The sequence below is a fragment of the Cygnus atratus genome, chromosome 8 (genome assembly GCF_013377495.2).
Source record: "Cygnus atratus isolate AKBS03 ecotype Queensland, Australia chromosome 8, CAtr_DNAZoo_HiC_assembly, whole genome shotgun sequence".
NCBI lineage: Eukaryota > Metazoa > Chordata > Aves > Anseriformes > Anatidae > Cygnus > Cygnus atratus.
The window spans coordinates 30,875,002-30,893,724 of NC_066369.1; the positions used below are offsets into that span (position 1 = coordinate 30,875,002).

At 45.6% G+C, this 18,723-nt stretch overlaps 1 protein-coding gene across 1 annotated transcript in view; it reads left to right on the forward strand.

Annotated features, from left to right (window-relative positions):
* The window catches only part of DNAJC6 (DnaJ heat shock protein family (Hsp40) member C6), a 46,125-nt gene that overhangs the window by 13,704 nt on the left and 13,698 nt on the right, over window positions 1-18,723 (forward strand). Inside the window, exons 2-8 of the mRNA XM_035564494.2 lie at window positions 9,234-9,384; window positions 10,267-10,316; window positions 10,423-10,571; window positions 14,526-14,648; window positions 16,043-16,176; window positions 17,325-17,519; window positions 17,923-18,040. Of these exons, the coding sequence (XP_035420387.2) occupies window positions 9,234-9,384; window positions 10,267-10,316; window positions 10,423-10,571; window positions 14,526-14,648; window positions 16,043-16,176; window positions 17,325-17,519; window positions 17,923-18,040 (920 nt within the window). The remainder of the gene's footprint in view (window positions 1-9,233; window positions 9,385-10,266; window positions 10,317-10,422; window positions 10,572-14,525; window positions 14,649-16,042; window positions 16,177-17,324; window positions 17,520-17,922; window positions 18,041-18,723) is intronic.

Genomic DNA, 18,723 nt, shown 5'->3' on the forward strand with positions numbered 1-18,723 from the left:
ACAATCGTAGTGCCTAAGTCCATCTTGGTCTCCAACGGGACTTATGTGTTTCTCCTCGCTGCTCATTCATCCAGAAAGCTGCTGGGTTTGAGGCTGGAGGGGAAGGGAGATGGAGGGAGACTCGAGCTGGATCTGGCAGGACACAAAACATCGCAAGTCCCAAAACAGAATTCCAAGAAGAGCGTTAATGTAGTTCTCCTTTTGTCTTCTTAACCTGTTAAGTTTCTGGACGTGCTCAGAAGATGAGAAGCAGGCGGTGAAGAAGCAATTTATTTTGGCTTTTGCTGTGGCATTCAATAATGCTTTCTTAGCAGCTTGCTGTGTACTGAAAGAGGAGGAGGAGGTTCTAGGAAATGCAGAGAGATAAAAGTAACAGCAAGGATACGTGTTACAAAAGGAGCAAACTCTTTTTCTGTGCTCTTCTGGGATGTTTATAAACTGCCTAATCTACAAAATGGCTTTTAAACACTCGGAGGCTAGCCTGGCTTGTGCTACATACTTCCTCAGGCAGCATAACTGCAAAATAAAACGTTTTAAATAAATTGCGAGTGTTCGAGTCGAGATTTCTTTAGCTGTTTTACGCTTGCAAACCTAATCTCGTGTATGCTGGTGATTACTTTTCACTGAGTCAGGAGAGAGACGTCTCCATGTCACTGGCACGGAGACAAAGGCTGGCGCTGACAATGTTGTCTTGTCTTCTTTTCTAGCTGCATTTTCAAACAGGGAGGCTCAGTTTAATAACTCCTTTGTTTGTGTGGTGTGTTTTGGACACTTGGATGGCTTGGTGTTGGCAATAGCTTTTTTTCCCCCTTTTTTTTAATTGGTAGGGAGGTGAGGCAGAGAGAATGTCAATCACCTTTAAAGACCAATTTCACGGTTTGTGCCAAAATTTCAGCGTTCCAGCCTCAAATGCTTTTTGTTCACTGTAATATCACTTTGATAACTAAGGGAAAATACGTAACAAGTTAAACAAACTTGGCACAGTACTGAGGGGGGATATTTTTCCTCTCTCAACACTTCTAAACGATGAAAAAAAAAATCTCTCCTTGAAATCTTACATATTGCTTAGTTAATGGTGCGAGTGGCATCCTTAATTTCTCAAGCAAGAGCAGAGATGTCTTAATTCTTAAAATTTCCATGAAGTTTACATTTATGCAGTCTCAAATGAACCTTCAAATAATAAGCCTTGGGCTCCTGCAATGTTAGCTTTAGAACTTTATCTCAGGAGGACGCAAAAGGAAGCTCCTGAGCCTCCCTGGCCTGTGCTGCCCGGGGCTCCGAGCGCTTCCTGGCCAGTGGCCCCGTCCCAGCCCACCCACAGAAAACCGAGCACAGAAAGGGACGTGAGTTCTCGTGGGAGGAGGAATGCAGCTTTTCATCCCAGCCCCAGGAGGGAGGCACCACTGGGCATGTCACCCAACGTCTGCAGAAATGCACAGATACGTATTTATGCACATATCTGTGCATTTCACACGCTTAGGGTGTGAGCCCAGACCTGGTCCTGTTGGAAACGTCTCCTTTAGGAGCTTCACAGTTCGTAGACTCACAGGCTGGTTTGGGTTGGAAGGGACCTTAAAGCCCACCCAGCCCCAACCTCTGCCATGGGCAGGGACCCCTCCCAGCAGCCCAGGCTGCCCAAACCCCATCCAGCCTGGCCTTGGGCACTGCCAGGGATGGGGCAGCCACAGCTCCTTTGGGCAGCCTCAGTGTCTCATCACCTTCATAGTAAATAATCTTTTTCTCATATCTAAACTAAATCTATCCTCTTCTAATTTAAAGCAATTAACTGTCTTTCCTCCCAAGGTCTGTGCTATGTGAGCCCCTTGTAAACTTACAGTAAAGGAGGACTGCTCCTAGCTTTCTGGGGTGAGAAAGGCAGAACAACACAAGGTGGCCTTTCTGACAGAAAATGACTTCTTGACAAAGCTGCCAAGAAGTTCTTGAGCAGACAGTAACACAACTCCGAGCTGTGAGGCGGTTTCTCGATGATATGCCGGCTATGTCAGGTTTAAGGTCTGGGTGTGTGTGGTGCCAGATAACCGCAGGAAAGCTGTGGTAAATAAAGAAGCAAAACAAAAAAAACATAAAACGACAACAAAACCCAACTATGCCCTCGCTTGAATAAATTATTTAAGATGTCTTAGTGCTTGGGATGTCTGCGCCACAAGACGGGTCTGTGCTGAACCCGCTGTGCGCTGAAGTGGTCGGTCCCTGCGGTGGAAGGGGCAGTACTGACTGAGGAGCAGTGGCTTTGGTGGCCACACGCCCTTCCCGGCCCCACTGAAGGCTCCAAATTCTCGCTCTGTGCTTATGTCCTGTAGCCCAGCTTCACCCAGTACTGCTTGTCTTGCAGTTTGCATTGCTGCCTCTGCTCCTTATGCAAACCACCTGGTTCATACGTGAAGGCCTGGCCTTGAGCAATGTGGCCTGGTGGGAGGAGTCCCTGCCCGTGGCAGGGGGTTGGAACTGGATGATCTTTAAGGTCCCTTCCAACCCAAGCCATTCTGTGACTCCGTATTTGTTTGTCCCCCGTGTTTCTGAGCTGGTTGTGTTCTCAGGGAGCTCACGTGGGCCTAGTTCCTCCCAGCGCAGCCAGCCCCTACTTGGTTCCCCCAACATGCCTCGGATGAATCCAGCTTTTTCTTCCTACTCCAGAACTGCTGGTTTTGTCTTGAACAGTCTTGTTGTTAATACATTTGCTGAAAAATATCCCAAGGGTGCGGTTGTTAGGGTGAGGGATGACTGCTTTATCATCTCCTGATCTTGGCTCTGATGAGGCCTCGTCCTGTGCCGGGCTTATGGCACATCTCCCTCTGTGGCGTTGGTCCGGTCAGGGTCTGGTTGTCACTATAACCCTCCTCTAAACCTCCTGTTGGCCATGCAGAAGGCAATCCCGTGTGCCATAGCCTCTTTTCTTGGGGGGTTACACTTGCTAAAACAATCTGCTGCTGTATGCCTCCAGTCTGTATTTTAAACCCTAGGGAAGAGCGACGGCTGTGTGTGGGTTTTGGCTGGACGAGCGATGACGTGACCAAACGGCACGGCTGTTTGGTGCTGCCATACTGCAGCTCTGCTCCACACGGGTGTTGCTGTGTGCTTTTGCAGAATAACCTTTTAGTTTCAGCTATCTGTGCTCGGTCTGGTGGGGAAGCTAGCGCAAGCAGGAATCTGGGGCAGCGCAGGAGGAGGGGACAGATGAGACTGGTAGCAAAAAAATTAGCAAAAGCATCAGTCTTCAGGGCCTCTGTGAGTCTGAGGAACTTGCCCATTAATTTCGGAAGTAGCAGTGCTCTCCTTTCCATCGCTGCTTTGGGTGCCTCTGTTGCTGCTGATTTCTCCCCAGCCTTTTCTAGTCCCTTTGCAACCCACGCAGTTCCTTTGGAAAAGTCGATGTAATCTTGACATGTGGGCTCTCTCTGGCCTGGGAGAGGGTGCGAGTGAATGGAATAGCAGGGATGTTTCGGAGTCTTTGCTTAAATTTTACAAAGCTTAGCCCCCCCAAGGAGGGCTGTGTGCTAGGAGGAATGGTGAAGGAGGCTTGGGCTCAGGACTCGCAGACTGTGCTCTTTAAAAATGTATCTGACAAGCAAAGCACTCAGTTTTAAACACTATTGATTATCACTGGATGCAAAGGAGCTGCCTGCCCAGATAACTTCATTTAGATATATTTGCCACCCTCCCCCTTGAAATGGGAGCTTTAGCTTTTCCAGTAATGCCTGCATTGATTTGCAGTCTCTGAAAGGTGACGTGCTGAGTGTGGAGGATGCCTCAGCGTGGGGATGGGAGGACCTGGGGTTGCTGTGGGTACCCAGGGATGTGCATGGGTTGGTTTCTCTGCCCCTGTTCTTCTGCAGACACACACCCCACCATTTTATGAGGTACCTGTAGGGGATGCTTTAATTACTTGATGGCAGGGTGCCTGCATCAGGGCTGCTCCCCCTCCCCTGCGTGGGCTCCTGTGTGATCCTGAAGGGAAGCTCATAAATACGATGGGGCTGCAGTAACCTGGGTTTGTGTCTCTTAATTCTGGTTTGAAATCGTGGCCTGCCTTACGCAGCCTTTGCTGGGAGAGGAACGTGAGCTGAGGCTGCTCCTTAGCACGGCTGCCTGGGGGCACGGGGGGGCAGAAGCACAAATAGCATCATTTTTTGATGGGTGCTCCTTAAAAAAAAAAAAGAAATGAACAAAACAATTCGGGCGTTGTTGCTGAAGCCACAACAACAGCAGCTTGACTTCTTTCAGATGGGAACCTTTAAAAGGGCCCTTTCTGTAAGGCAAGGGGTGGGTGCCCGCCACCACGTCTCTTGCTCCCCATTCACATTGTGCCCTGGTCATCACGTGGGGCAGCGACAGGCAACCCCAAACCCTAGAAGTGCTTGGTGCAGAGGGAGAATGCTGAAAACTTCCAGAAATCTGGAATTGGGACATGAATGCAGCAGTTATGAGCGTTTTCTCAGCATGGTGTCAGGCTCTGGTACCATAGAAGCAGAATACAGAGGAGCACGTAATGCTCCTAGACTACCCCCATGCATGGCTTTGGCTTGAGGGAGAGCTGAAATCCTGCATAGCTGGGTTCTCTTTAACTGATCCATCTCTCCCATGCTTGACTTCAAGTCAGGTTTTACTTTGCTGTGGAAAAGTGACACCTGCAGTGACATCGATTTACGGGAGCCGCAGCCACTTCGGTGTGTGTAATGCACTTGTACAGAGGTATGCACGCAGGGACGGGGGGAAATGAGTTGTGTCCCCCTGCCAGGGACCGAGCTGCACATAGTGGAGGGAAATTGCAGCAGGTTGTGGTGAGGAAGGTATCCACTGGTTTTTGAGGGGGTGGCAGATGAAAGCTTGACTGCTTTTCTAGGAAAGATCCATGGTGAGGAGCAGGGAAGATTTAGTTCTTGACTCCTCCCGAAGCACAGGCAGTAGCTCTCTGAGCAGAAAAAAGAGTTTGACATTGAAGATACTATTACATATAGTTTTGGCAGACCAAGATGAACCTGCTTCCTTTCCTATGGTTTCATGTCTGCTTTTGCCCTTTCAGGCAAAAAAGGTTTTCTGCCTCTCAGTAAGTAACATGTGAAACGTAGCACTTAGCTGCCTGCTCTTCCATTTCTAGATGTCTTGTTTTCACCTCCCCGCTCTCAAGCGAAGTATTGCTTCATCAGCATAAATGTTCAAACTGACAGAGTCTTAAATGCCACTTACATGTCGGCTCGCTTCCCCCTTGATTCCCGGTGGAGCTGGAAGCCGTGACCTGTGGTTTGTGGGTCTGTGGGTTCTGGTGCTCAGGGACCCCCAGACAGACAAGGACCCCAACATGCAAATCTTGAAGGAAAAGCTTCCAAAACAGGCGTTGCTCGCTTGCCCCAAGCAAGGAGAAAGCTTAAGTGCTTTAATTAAAATACCAATGCTCTCCAGCTCTCATCCTGTACCACGCAGCACAAGGCTGGTGCTGTGCAGAGGCTCCTTTGGTTGCAATCTGCCCAGATGTGCAGAAATCCCACCCTTTGGCTGCTGATGGGAATGTGTTGCGGCAGGAACACCACCGTACGACAGGCTTGAGTTTTGTAAGAAGGCACAGAAGGCTGTTGCTCCATTTGGTGGCTGCTGGAGGCTTGTCCTGACCACCGGATCATCCCTTCTTGGGGGAGGCATTAGCTCAGAGCAAGGAGCTTCAGCCATAACAAAACCAAACGTAGCTTGTCATCAGGATGGGTGAAGCTTCTCGCTTCCACACTGCTCCGTTGGCTTGGAGCACTTGAGTGTGGTCATCACTGCCGTCCCCTACCAGAGAGCTGTGCCATGCGATGTCTCAGGCATGCTTTGCAGCACTAAAGTCCCAACCTTAAAAGTTCCTTGGCCAGGAAATGGAAAGGCTGTAGTTAGCAAGCGATCCCTCTGAAACCTGTGCTACAAATACAGGTCAGAAGCGTGTCTCTGAAGCGCACCGAGTCTCAGGGAATATCCAGTAACTGGGTTAATACAGGGTTCTTGCTGTATAAGGAGCAAGATGCATCTCGTACATGGAAATTAATTCTCCCTAACAAGACTTCTGGACAGCAGCTCTAACGCGTGGCCTGAGTTAGCTGAACTGCTGCGTGATGACACGCTGAAAGCTGGGACGTGCCATTCTGCCACTACCTACTGCCCTGCCCAAAGCAGCGGTGATCACCCCAAAACCTGAACCCCTTCCCTCCAGGCTCCGAGGGAACCCCGGCGAGCTCATCCCTTCAGACCCAGCGAGTGTCCTTGGTAGCCCGGGCTTGGGTCTGGAGGCAAGCAAGGGCAACCGTGTCCCATCTCATTTGCAGCACTGAAGCCCTCTCTGTTAGAGGGGCCATCTCTGGGCGTGCTGCAGGGACGTGCAGTGGCAGCGGTAGGTGACACCCAGACAGGGGGCTGACTTCCACAGCAGCTGTCACACGTGGGAGCTGTGGGTGTCCTTCGGAAAGGTCTGCAGCAGCTCTAAAGGTCTGCATTTACAAGAGGGACTTAGCAGAGAAGTGTTTTATTCAGCAAAAACTGCAGGAGCAGGCTGGTGTTTCCTTTTTTCCTTTTTAATCAGATTTTTCAGCTGTTTCTGTGTACGTTGTCAGCTCCGTGTGCTAATGCATTAACACTTTCTGCTCTGCTGTTGGGATTCATCATCCCTTTATACACCTTTATGCTTTGTAGGAGATGCTGCCTATTAGAGGAGCCTTCAAATGCATTTGTTTTGCTCCTCTGTGAGCAGCTAGCAGAGGCTGTATCGTGCTGTAACAGAAGGATGGCCTTTGTCACAGGGCATGCTGCTCTGATCCAGTGGCTAAAACATGCCTGAGCAAATTAGTGCACCTGGGATAGAACTGAGTAATGTTATGTTGTAAGCTTCCTCAACAGCTTCCCAATAGCTAAGCAATACTTTCCTCGTGGTCATGTAGCACCAGCTTGCATTTCTTGTTCAGCAGTCCTTTTGGTCTCTCTGTTCTAGTGCATATAGTAAACTTGGAATTAATTGCTAGTTTTTTTTTTCTTTTTTTTTTAGGAATGGAGTGAAATTCTCTCTGTGTATCCTTTCCCAAAGATTCTAGGTTTTCCATGTTCTTGAAGCCTTTCTGTTACTCACAGAGCACTTCCAAGAATAAAATGTGTTCAATACCCACTGGCTCTCTGATCCCTTTGCTCCCCCTTTCCTCCTTCCAAGTTACCATCTTTCTCCCTTCCTTTCTTTTAAAAGCTGACCTGCAGCTCTGCACATGCCTTTTGAACTTCACTTCTCTATCCCTGAGCCTCCTAACACAGTAACGTGGAAGCAAAGTATTTGAAGAAAGATCAAACGCTGATTCCCTATTTGGAAGCCAATGAGCTACTTCCTTTTTTAATTTTTTATTTTTAATTCATATTTGAAGTAGACACTTCAAAGTGGTTTGGAAAGGAAATGTTCCCGTGCCTTGAGAAGGCATCTTCTGTTCTGAATCAGCAGAGTATTGCCCATCTTTTTAGAAGCACAATGCAGAGGAGAAGCTGTTGCCTCTAATGTTACCAGTTTTGCACGTAGGTCACGTGCATGTGGACTGTGGCCGCATCACAGTGCATTAAGCACTCTTCGGGCATAGGGGAATAAATAGCATCACTGTACCAACGGAGTCTCCAGTTTAACAATATATATTGCATTTATTGATAGCTGACGCTGGGTTTGAAAGAGTGAATAACATTTAAGTGGGTTTGGATCTAGGTCTTCTGACTAATCTGACATAATAATGAGGTAGCAAATGTTTAATTAGAGTAATGTAGTTGAAGTTTGTTAAGTCAAAATAGTTGAGTCCTAGCGAACAAAAAGCAATTTAGGTAGTCAAGAGCCTACCTTATAGCTAATAAAATATAATTTTACTGGTTTGTGTCTAACAAAATTCTGCAATAAAACAAAACCATGTTTACTCGAGTCTACATGCAATTTATTATATTTTTCTAAGAATGACTTACGCTATTAACACAGCAGTGGTATAATAAGAAAAACTGCAATGAATTGGTTTTTGGTTAAGGGAGTGGAATAGTTATTCTGGTATAATTGCAAAATGCAAACACTTGAGGTGGAACACCACATCACAGTCCATCAAAATAACATTTAAATGGCTCTTGCTCTACGTTAGTCTCCTCTCGACTGTGGGAAAGGAATTCGCAGGGAGCTTTGTGCTGTTTCACACGTCCCTGAGTTAGAGATAATGAGGAAAACAGCGGCAGAACCAAAAACTTGAGCAAGGTCGAGATAAAGTAAATTGGCTACAGTGTTAAAGATGAGCTTTGGGCAGTGGCCAGTTGCTGGCTGGCTCAAGGCACGTGTCTGAGGGTCTCTAACCAATTGTAAGACAGATTCGGGCGCGTGGACAGCGCGTGGGGCTATGGGGAAAGTATATGTAGTAGTGAAAAAGGGCAATAAATGTTCTCCTGTTCAAGAGCCATCAGGAGTCCGTGTCGTGCATCCCTTCACTCGACTTTACAGCTTCATGATGTTTCAAGCTGTGAGGAAAAAGTATACCAAGGAGGTGAGCCCTGCTCTGCTTTCTCCTTGTCTATTTGCTGATTCCTATCCTAATGCTGCAAATGTAAAAAATATCCCAAAAGGTTCTATTTCTCAGGTAGAAAGTTTAATTTCTGGACTTTTCTCTCTTTTCTTTCCAAAGACCAAACTTCTGCCATCTTTCACTCAAGGAAATCTGACTGGACTCTTAAATGACTTGAAGTCACTCTGATTTCTCCTGTATGCATACTCATAAGTCTCCTATATGCATGTAGTCATAAGGCAACCTTCAGTCATCTGGCTGCAGTCAAATTGGTAGCTGTGAAAGTCGTGCCGAAGAGCTGTTACATATACTAGTCTCTCTTGCCCCTGTAGAGGTAGTTGTTGGTTTGGACTTGGTTATGATCAGCAGATCAGGTACGTACTGAAGAGCTGGCCTTGCTTTGGGTTGGGTTGAGAGGCAAGGGAGCTTGGATGGCAGTTGTCTGTACTGTACCGATACCATGCAGTCAACCTACATACAATGCCGAGGGTCGCTGACACTTTCTGTGCCTAGAACATGCAATTTCTCATCTCTGGAAAACCATTACTTTAATAAGCAAAACTACTTTGGGCCTACACTTGACTTGCGGCAGTGCACATGAATATGTTTGGTCTGAGCAGAGCAATGGGTTTGTTGGCTCTGTGGATTTGTTCCAAATAAGTGACGTGGGGTTTGCTTTCGTTGTATTTGAAGGTGCCTCATCACCAGACATGGAGTCCAGCTATGGGGGAGGCTTGCTGGATATGGTGAAAGGAGGAGCGGGGAGGCTCTTCAGCAATTTGAAGGATAACCTGAAGGATACCCTGAAAGATACATCTTCAAAGGTCATGCAATCTGTTGCCAGGTATGGTACAGCTGGAGCTGGCTAATGCAGGTAGTATCGCTAGCTTCTGGTCTGACTTGCCACCTTAACTAGTGCAACACAAGGAAACTATACTTCCAGCTACGTAATGAAAGGAGGTGAAAATCACAAATGACTCCTACAGTTGTCTCACAATTGGGTATTTGGCCTCAAAGAAGCAGGAAAACCAAAGTAAATATCTAAGCTTTAAAATAAATGAACACCAGCGTTCAGAAATCTGGAAGAGGCCTCCCCGGTGAAAGCGGGGCACTTAGTTTCCAATTCCTTTGACCCCTGTGGGGTCCTGCTACTCGGCCACTGCATGACTGTTTTGTCACTGGAAATTGGCTCGTGTTGCTGTTCAGTGAGACTCTTTTTGCTGATATAACTGTTCCCTTTGCTAAAACCACTTCCCGAGTTGAAGAAAGAACTGAAGTGACTTTGCTTTGGTCACCTCTGCTCATGGTGGCCCTTGTGCTTGGCACTCCGCCTGCCTCTGAGGGATATGGGGCTAGAGTAAATTAAAGAAATTTAATGGAGGCAACTCCTCAGAGGCTTTGATCTGTGAAGTGTCTAACAGCTAGAGATTCTCCTGAAAACTGGCACTGAACATTAATGGCAAAAGGGAAAAGGGACTTTTTTTTTTTTTTTTGAAGCTTCTGCATCCATTTAATAGTGTATGTGAAAGGAAGGCTGGGTCACTGTCTACAGTAAACTGTTTGTAGCCTCTGCTTAAGACAGAAAGAAAAGAATCGGTTTTAAGATCATTCTCTTCCTTGTGTCAAAAGCAGATCTATGTGGGAAAACAATGTCCTTCTGGCTCCTGTAATGGGCTGTCTTCTGTAAATGTGCATAATGTCTGTCTCCTACTTTGTCTTCTTTTAGTTACACCAAGGGAGAGCTAGATATTTCATACATTACCTCGAGAATCATAGGTAAGTACTGCTGATGGGATAAACAGAACTTGTAGTACCTCGGGGTTCAGAAGTTTATAACCATGTTATGGTGCACGCTCAGGCTGGCTTCTTCTTACCCTTCTAGTGATGTCTTTTCCGGCTGAAGGCGTTGAACTGGGGTTCAGGAACCACATTGAAGACGTACGGACGTTTTTGGATTCCAGACATCCTGACCACTACACAGTCTTCAACTTGTCACCTAAGTATTATCGCAGTGCCAAGTTTCACAACAGGGTGAGTGTCTTCCAAGAGGTTAACAAGACTGGGGGGAAGCTTTTTTGTGAAACGGGGCAGAAGATCCTGCTTCTGTCTCTCCTGTGTGTGGCGGAGTATACTGCGATGGAAAAGGAATTACAGAATCATTGAATGGTTTGGGTTGGAAGGGACCTTTATTATGGATGTTTCTAAGTGGTCATGGTCTCTTCTGGGTTTTAGCTGATGCCTGGGACATTAAAGAGTATTAAAGAGATGGAAAGTTCAGGGCATAATGCTTCTATCAGCAGTCTGTGAGAGTGGCGCTGCCCTGAGTTGAGCCTGTGCTGCTCTTGACTCCTACATGGTTGCTGGAAGCTGCTGCAAAGAAATAAGGAGTAAACCCTTCAGTTTCCCATGCACTTACAGAGGTGAGCTTCAGAAGGAATTAATGCACAGACTCAAACATATGATGTGGGTGTGTAGGACTTCAATGTGGTCTGAGCCCCAGTAGATCACTACCAATAAATAATAAATAGCAAATTGCTGGCAGTGCCTTGGGTGTGGAGTACAGATAGCTGTGGGTTACCATATGGGATTATCTGAGGGGTGATGAGGAATTAATAGGAATTATAAAGAAGGTCTAACAAGAATCCTAACAAAAGTGCTTTAAAAGAAATTATCAGTAAAAGGACGTAGATAATTTTCACGCTGAAGAATCCTTCAGCGGTATTTTAATCAAGCAGAAGCACTTAGGAGGCAAAGCACAGGACTGGAAACTGTATTTGAGGTGTATTTTGGCTCTTCCACTAGTGCATGATTTTAAAAAAAAACACCTCCAGTCTGTCCCAGTTTCCTTCTCTAAAACCAAAATGGCATACAGGAATAGTTCAAGGCTCTGGTTCAGTAATGGCTTTTGGAGGATATCTCTACAAAACACTGTTGTTGAAATGCAAGGTTAGATCTAATCTAAAAAAAAATCCTGTTCTTTCCCTCTCCCACAAGGGAGTGATGATTTTCTTATTTTTTGTTAACTTCAACTGAAAGGGCAACAGTAGTCGCCAGACTTAACCCTCTGTCAGGGTAAGAGAATCTCATGCTGTGTATAAGCCTCATGCCACTTTACCTTGAGCTGTAGCTGAATCTATCCTCAGCAATTGCTTTGATCACCAGTAACCACTCACTTATACTTGAAGGAAATTTCTCTGTAGCAATCGGTAAGCAGCCATGACTTCAACTGTGAGTAAATGAACAGGAAAGACTAATTAAAAGATATCAAAGGCTCTGAATCTTCAGTCTTGCTTTGGTTTGGTTCATCACTGTTGCTGTTGGTGGGAGGAGAAAGACAGATCTACTTTTGATAGCCCAGCATTAAACACCTGTTGGTATATTGCTTGACCTGACCGTAACCCCTCCATCCCCTGGACTTTCTCCTACCATACCTTGACAGATGACTTTGTAGGTCACTCTCAAAGCATGACCAGGTGCTTTGTAGGCTGTTGCCTTGACACACACACGAAGAAAATGATGCATCTTTTAATAAAAGATTGTACTTTCAGGTTATGGGCTAGGAAATATTGGGTCCAAGTATTCTTCAGGAAAATTAAATGTGCAGAATAGAATACGTGAAATGGGATGAAACGTGAAACAATTGTAAATATGAGGTTGAACTTAATCTATAGTGGGGAAAAAATACTAATGGGCTATCAAGGAAATAAAATCACATGAAAAGTATTCTCTGCTTTGGGTAAGGATACCAGACGAGCTGAAGTTTTGAGAGGCATTTGTTCTTTGAAGTGAATGGCTTCGTAATTCCTGTCTTCTTTAGAGCCATTTTTTTCAATATCAAACTAGGTCACTTTGCATAGTGACAGAGGAGGGAGATGACAGTTAATGTCCTGCCAGCCCATTTTCTTGTCCCTGTGTGGCTGTGTGTGGCTCAAAGCCCTGAGTGCCCAGTCTAGTGAAGAGAGGAGACAATGTGAGCAGTAAAAGCTGCTGCTCAAGTCCAGTTGTGCTCTGCTTTTCTCCCTGCCTCGCCACCCCAGCAGGAGGGGAGAATTCACATCTGCTCGAGAAAATGTGAACAGTTTGAAAACATATAACTCAAATATAGCATTAAACAAAACCGAACTTCAAAGTCCCTGTAGGGTCACGTTCTTGGCCGTTACTACCCTACTGCTAGAGAAAAACAAGCACTAGCTGCATATTTCCAAAGCTCTAGAAGAATTCCTGTAACTTTTCTGTAAGGCTGCCTTTTGTGAGTGGTGTTGAGGTTATATTTGAAATAAATGAAATGCTACTTACCATGTATTTAGTTTCCTAATTGCGAACCAGCAGAAAGACGTGTAATTATAGACAAAGTAAATATATAATTATGGACTGTGGGAAATGTGTATTATTTACTTGATAAGTGATAATGGCTTTTCCAGATGCTTGACAGTGTGTTGTCCTAAGACCTTTTCATAGAATCATCAGTGGAAAGGTCGCTGGTCATATTAATTCTAGCAGCCGCTTGTAATCTGAATTGTGGTTTGGTGCTCTAATTGCAAGTGGATCTTGTACCTCTAGAAGCCTGGTGCAAAAGTACTTGGGGTTGGAAGGAGAAGACTTGCCTGATAATACAAAAATAATTGGCAGGCACCTCTATCTCACTTAGGGCATCAGCATTCGGGGTCTATTAAAGAATTGAATGAATGTTTGTAATCACTCTCTAGTTCAGAATTTGCAATGGTCCTGTACTTTCAGCAAAGCAAACGCTTTCAGGTCTGTAGAACAGAAAGCTGATGGTGGCCATTCCTGCACGGGAGCTACCACATAGTGAGCCTTTGGTTGTTTTGTCCCCCTTCCTGAAAAGCCACAGAAGAGGTATAGGCAAGAGATAATCAATGATGTGCTGGGCTAGGCAGTGCTGCATGCGTGCTCTGTCCCTGTGTCCTCTGGGTGCCACTTGAGTCATCATTTGAGACAACGCTGCTCAATGGTTCTCCGGTTTGAGTCTGTGTGGAAGGCAGGATTCCTGCTTCTGCTGTCAGCTGTTGTGCAGGTTGTACGTATGTAAGGGAGAATCTTAAATGCAACTTTTATGAATCCTGGAGCGTTGCCTTTCTCTGAGAGATGGCACGGTCAGGTATGAAGATGGTGTGGCCATTTAAGAACACCTGGTCAAACAATCTTCTGCCTGCCCCTTGTTTTCATTAAACAGAAACCAAATCTCAGCTGAGAGAGAAAAGCAATCATTGGTCTAATGACAAATATTTCTCCTTTAAATTTCTTCTAGCCAGAAATGACGTTTTAAAAAGACATTTCAATTAAAAACAGATGAAACTGAGATGTCTGTAGAAGGCTATTTGATGTGCTGTTTGAGACTGCGAAGGCTCTTTTTGAGATGTCGTGACTCAGAACTAGTACGCTGATGAATAGTAACCAGGCGTACTTTAGGATTTGTGGGTTTTCAACTCTTAGAAGTCATTCATTTTTTCTGGCTCATATCTTAACTATGCTTACTCAGATGGGATTTTTTTTTTAAACAGAAGTTTCCCTTTCATCAATCTAATATCTGTCAAATGGGGCTTGAAAATCCTATTACACAAAATGACTGAGAATAACAGATGTTCAGTATCCTTTGAAAATCAGAGCCATATTTTTTGGGGACAACTTGTACAAAGATTTTTGACAGAAATCAATGTGCAGCTGCGAGACTGGATTGCTATGGAAGGCCACTCAAGATAATCTGACTTGGAATGCAATTAAAAAATAAAAACATATCGTCAATGAAAATACATCAAAATCTTGTCATTCAGTTGAGGGTTCCTTTTTGTTTGTACATTCATAATTCATGAAAGTCGGGGATCAGAATTACACATAAGAGAGGGAGCAGGTTTCAAGTATGGTTGCAAAGGAGAAGTATGTTTCTTGGCAGAAAGCATTTGTAAAAGCGCGCACTGCCTAATGCTCTTATGAAGCTAGCTTTTGTTCACTGTGCAATTCCTGTAGGTATCCGAATGTAGCTGGCCTGTACGACAAGCGCCCAGCCTGCACAATCTCTATGCTGTCTGTAAGAACATGCACAACTGGCTACAGCAGAACCCCAAGAACGTGTGTGTCATCCACTGTATGGTAAGTACAGCTGAATGTAACCGGATTTTCAGACCTGTGAGTCTTATGTCATACTGCGTGTTGCACATCTAGAGTCTGCGTACGAGGATGGTGACAATTTCTAAAAGAAAAAGAAATGTGATAAAACCAGCCCCCATAGAAAGGGGGCTTTATTTGCAGCTCCATAGCTAACCTGGGAGACCTAGCACTGAACACGGAGCAGTGCAAGGTAAGAGAAGTTGCAATTGTTCCAGCAGTGAACTATGAGCCTGTGATGGCTTGAACTTCTCTCAAGAACTGACTGTAAGGATTGTCAGCCTTCTATTGCTTTGTGTTTAATTGTATGTAGCCACAGGACTGAACTCAGCTCTAGACGGAGGGTCGCTGGTGGAAGTGCAGGAGCAAACACATCTTTGGGAATTCTGTTTAACTGCAAAACTGAGGTGGTTGTCTCTTGCGATGGCTGCTTGTCAGACCTGGCTGAAGACATGCAGTTGCCTTCTGCCCCTGGTGGTGCACCACAGCCAGCTGGGCTGCTGACTCCCCCTTAAGGGTTGTTCAGGACTGGGTAACACGTAGATCTGATGCATGAGGGTGCTGTCATTCTGTATGACTAGCTTGTAATTTACCCCACACAACCTTTTATGTTGACAGTGATGCCCAAGAGGAGAGTTCTGTTTTGCTCCTGGAGCCTAAATTAAATCCAGGAGGCTGTCAGTTTTCATCAGTGTAAACCTGGGAGGAACTGAGGAAATGACTGATCCCAAACTGCGTAAACCTTACGTAAGAGTCTGGCAGTTCCTGCCTCATGTAGTGCAGCCAGCGGCTCCAGGATGCAGGTTCATCTCAAACAGAGGCTAAGATGCACTTGTTGCCTCCAGTCCTGGAAATTTAGCTCAAGAATCAAATTCCTTTACTGTCCTTTGGGCAACGAATGTCAGGGTAATGCTGTAAAAGATGGTGAGTCCTTCTGAATACTTTCTGATGAGTCTGGAGAAGCCTACTTAGCCCAAGTGAAACTGAGAGATCTTTCCAGAGGCAGGGCCTGGACTTAAAAAGGCAAATAGTCTGTTAACCTTGAGTAGATCCTAGGCCTGGGCCAGGAATGGTATGGCAAATCCTACAGCTGGAGACAAAACATGCTTCTGGGCATTGAAGCCAACTCTGAGCCATCCTCGGCTTTGGCTGCTTTTTGGATGTCAGCTTTGACCCAGGCCACTGCAGCTCACTGAAGTCCTAGGCAGTAAACAAATGACACAGGACTGGAAATTCCTTGTCATCATGCAATTCATTACTAGGCTTTCTGGAGAAATTATTTTATGTGACTTAGGGAACAGTGGAAAGTGTTCTGCTGAAAATAAAGGACATCTCTGATACTTACTCATTTCTTCCTCCCACCCCGCTCTAATTAACAGGATGGCCGTGCAGCCTCAGCAGTTCTGGTCAGCGCGATGTTCTGTTTCTGTCACCTCTTCTCTAATCCAGGCCCTGCTGTGCAGCTGCTGAACACAAAGAGACCTGGAATCGTACTGTGGCCATCTCACAGGAGGTAGAGTATACTGGCTAAATGCCATGCAGGAGAGCTATGTTCCTCGCACTAAACACTGCACGAGTATCTGTGTGTGTTTTGTCAATGTGTCCCCAGATCCTAGGCTGAGATATGCATTCAGTTATCACTTTGTTCCCCAGAAAAAAAAAAAAAGTGGTAAAGTAGTGATGAGGCACTGGAGCAGGTTTTCCAGGGCATCTGTGGGATCTCTGTCCTCAGAGATCCTTGGCTGGGTATCACCTTGAGCAGTATAATCCAGCTCTGGGGTTAGATGCTACATTAAAGTTAGTCCTGCTTTGAGCAAATTCCTTCAGAGGTCTCTTCCAACCTGAGTTATTGTCTGATTTTATGAAATAACGCATGTGAGCTGAAGGGTGTGCATACGGTATGCCCCATTTTCTCCACCTAAACCAGCCTGAAGGCGCTGGCAGGAGGCAACAGACTGAAAATCCAGGACTCCTGTTGCAGCTTGAGCAGTACTCATGCATTAGTTGTGTAACTTAGCTTTGACAGGTCTTAAATGATATTTATGGCCACTTCCATTTCACTCACATTGATGTAATAGTAATGGAGGAATAAATGTTCCAAACCCTTTGTGCTCTAGCTCGGGAAAGCTGACAAGTCTGTAGTTAACAGGACCTTGGTGAATTCCCCTCCCTGTGTCATCCTTACAGGAGTTTAAACTGTAAAAATATCTTGTTTATGATTTCCATTAAGCAGAGGCAAAAGTGCCTGTCAGAGCAAACGGAAGATGTAGTGTTATGTAGGTAGTAATAACAATCCTTTGGTACATGACTAACAAAGTACTTCATCTGGTATGTGCATGCAGAATAGAAGGTGAACTTCTACTGGTAAAGCAGGAAAAAACCATTGCTCTGCACCTTCACTCCTAAAAGGTGCAGAGAAGTGACCTTCAGCTTGGAGCTAGAGGGTAATTTCCTTCCCCTTGGGCTGTAGTTCTTGTAATCAAACACAAATGGGAGTGTAAATTTTGTGCCAGCTGCAAACCTGCTGGAGTATACGGAAACTCCCACGCTTCAACTGTGGAAAAGTTGCACGTTTAGTGGATGTCAGGGTAGACTTCAAGTACAAAACGAAAATTGGTTGCCTGGGATGGAGATTTCAGTAATGGCTTTCTCTGCCTGCAGATACATCGGATACATTTGCGATCTAATAGCAGACAAACCCATCATTCCTCACTGCAAACCGCTTACTATCAAGTCGGTCACCCTCAGTCCAGTCCCCTGTTTCAACAAGCAAAGAAACGGGTGCCGGCCCTTCTGCGACATCCTCAGTGGAGAAACCAGAATCCTTACCACGTCCCAGGAGTATGAAAGAATGAAGTGAGTTGCTGTGATCTCCTGCTGTCTTTAGGAGCTTAGCGCAAGGAGGCTTTGGTTTTGCTGTAAGGTACCTGAGGTCTGTGCTGCAGTTGTTGTCAGACTGCCTGATAATCATGGAGTGCAGATAAATAATTGAAGGCTGGTGCCTAGTGTTGAGATAAACTGCCAGTCAGCTGGAAGTTAACATGCAGTGGGATATCTTCACTGAGATGGTTCAGGGCTATGCTGGCTTCCCCTGTGAAGTGTTTGCTTCACCTAAACCTAATGTTAAGTGGAGCGCTGAGCGTGGCTTCTGTTTGCTCGGCCTGAACGAGATGATAGCTTTATGTTGACGTTGTTTTTGGGTGGTAATGATGTTATGGAAGGGAGCTTAACTGTGGATTTCCTTCTCATCCCCTCAAAGAGAATACCGTGTGCAAGAAGGGAAAGTCCTAATTCCACTGGGAGCCACTGTCCATGGAGATGTTGTTGTTTCTGTCTACCACATGAGGTCAACCATTGGGGGACGCCTTCAAGCAAAAGTAGGAGTTTAACTTCTCTTGCATGGTAGAGGCAAAGTGGTTAAGTAAGAGGGGGCTAAGGATGGGGCCTAAGGATGCATGTGGCACTCATGATGTAGAAAGTTTTCTGAGCATAGACAGAAAACACAAATTTGATTGTTTCCAAGTGAAAATGAAGAACAGCATTTGGAGAAGTCCATGATGCCTCTGGGGTCTCTTTATGGCATCAGTGTGTACTGATGGTGTGTAGGATCCTTCCAGCTGATGCAGAAGACAGAAACAGCTCTATCAGTAACCAGCTAAGGGCAAAACACCACCAAAACTTCTAACTACTCAGCTTAAATGGGTATAGCTTAGTGAGCTGTCGCTCCTGTATGGTGTCCGTGTTGCTTGTTCTAGAACAGCCTTCACCTTATTGATCATTAGGGGCAAAAAGGCAATTTGTGCTGATTGGGCAGCCGTGGGGATGGGAAAGACTGTATAAGCCAGAGGCTGGCCAGGCAGCCACCCTCCCCATAGACAAAAGACCTCTCTACGCTGGCAGATCAAAGAAATGAGAGGCAATGGAAACTAGGGGGAGAGAATAGAGGGGCGCGAGTTCACCCACAGGGGAGTGAGTTCACCCACAGCATAGCAGCAGTGCTGAAAGTGAAAATATTTGTTGGCCTATGCAGTTCTAGGATTTCAGATTGACTTTAAAATGC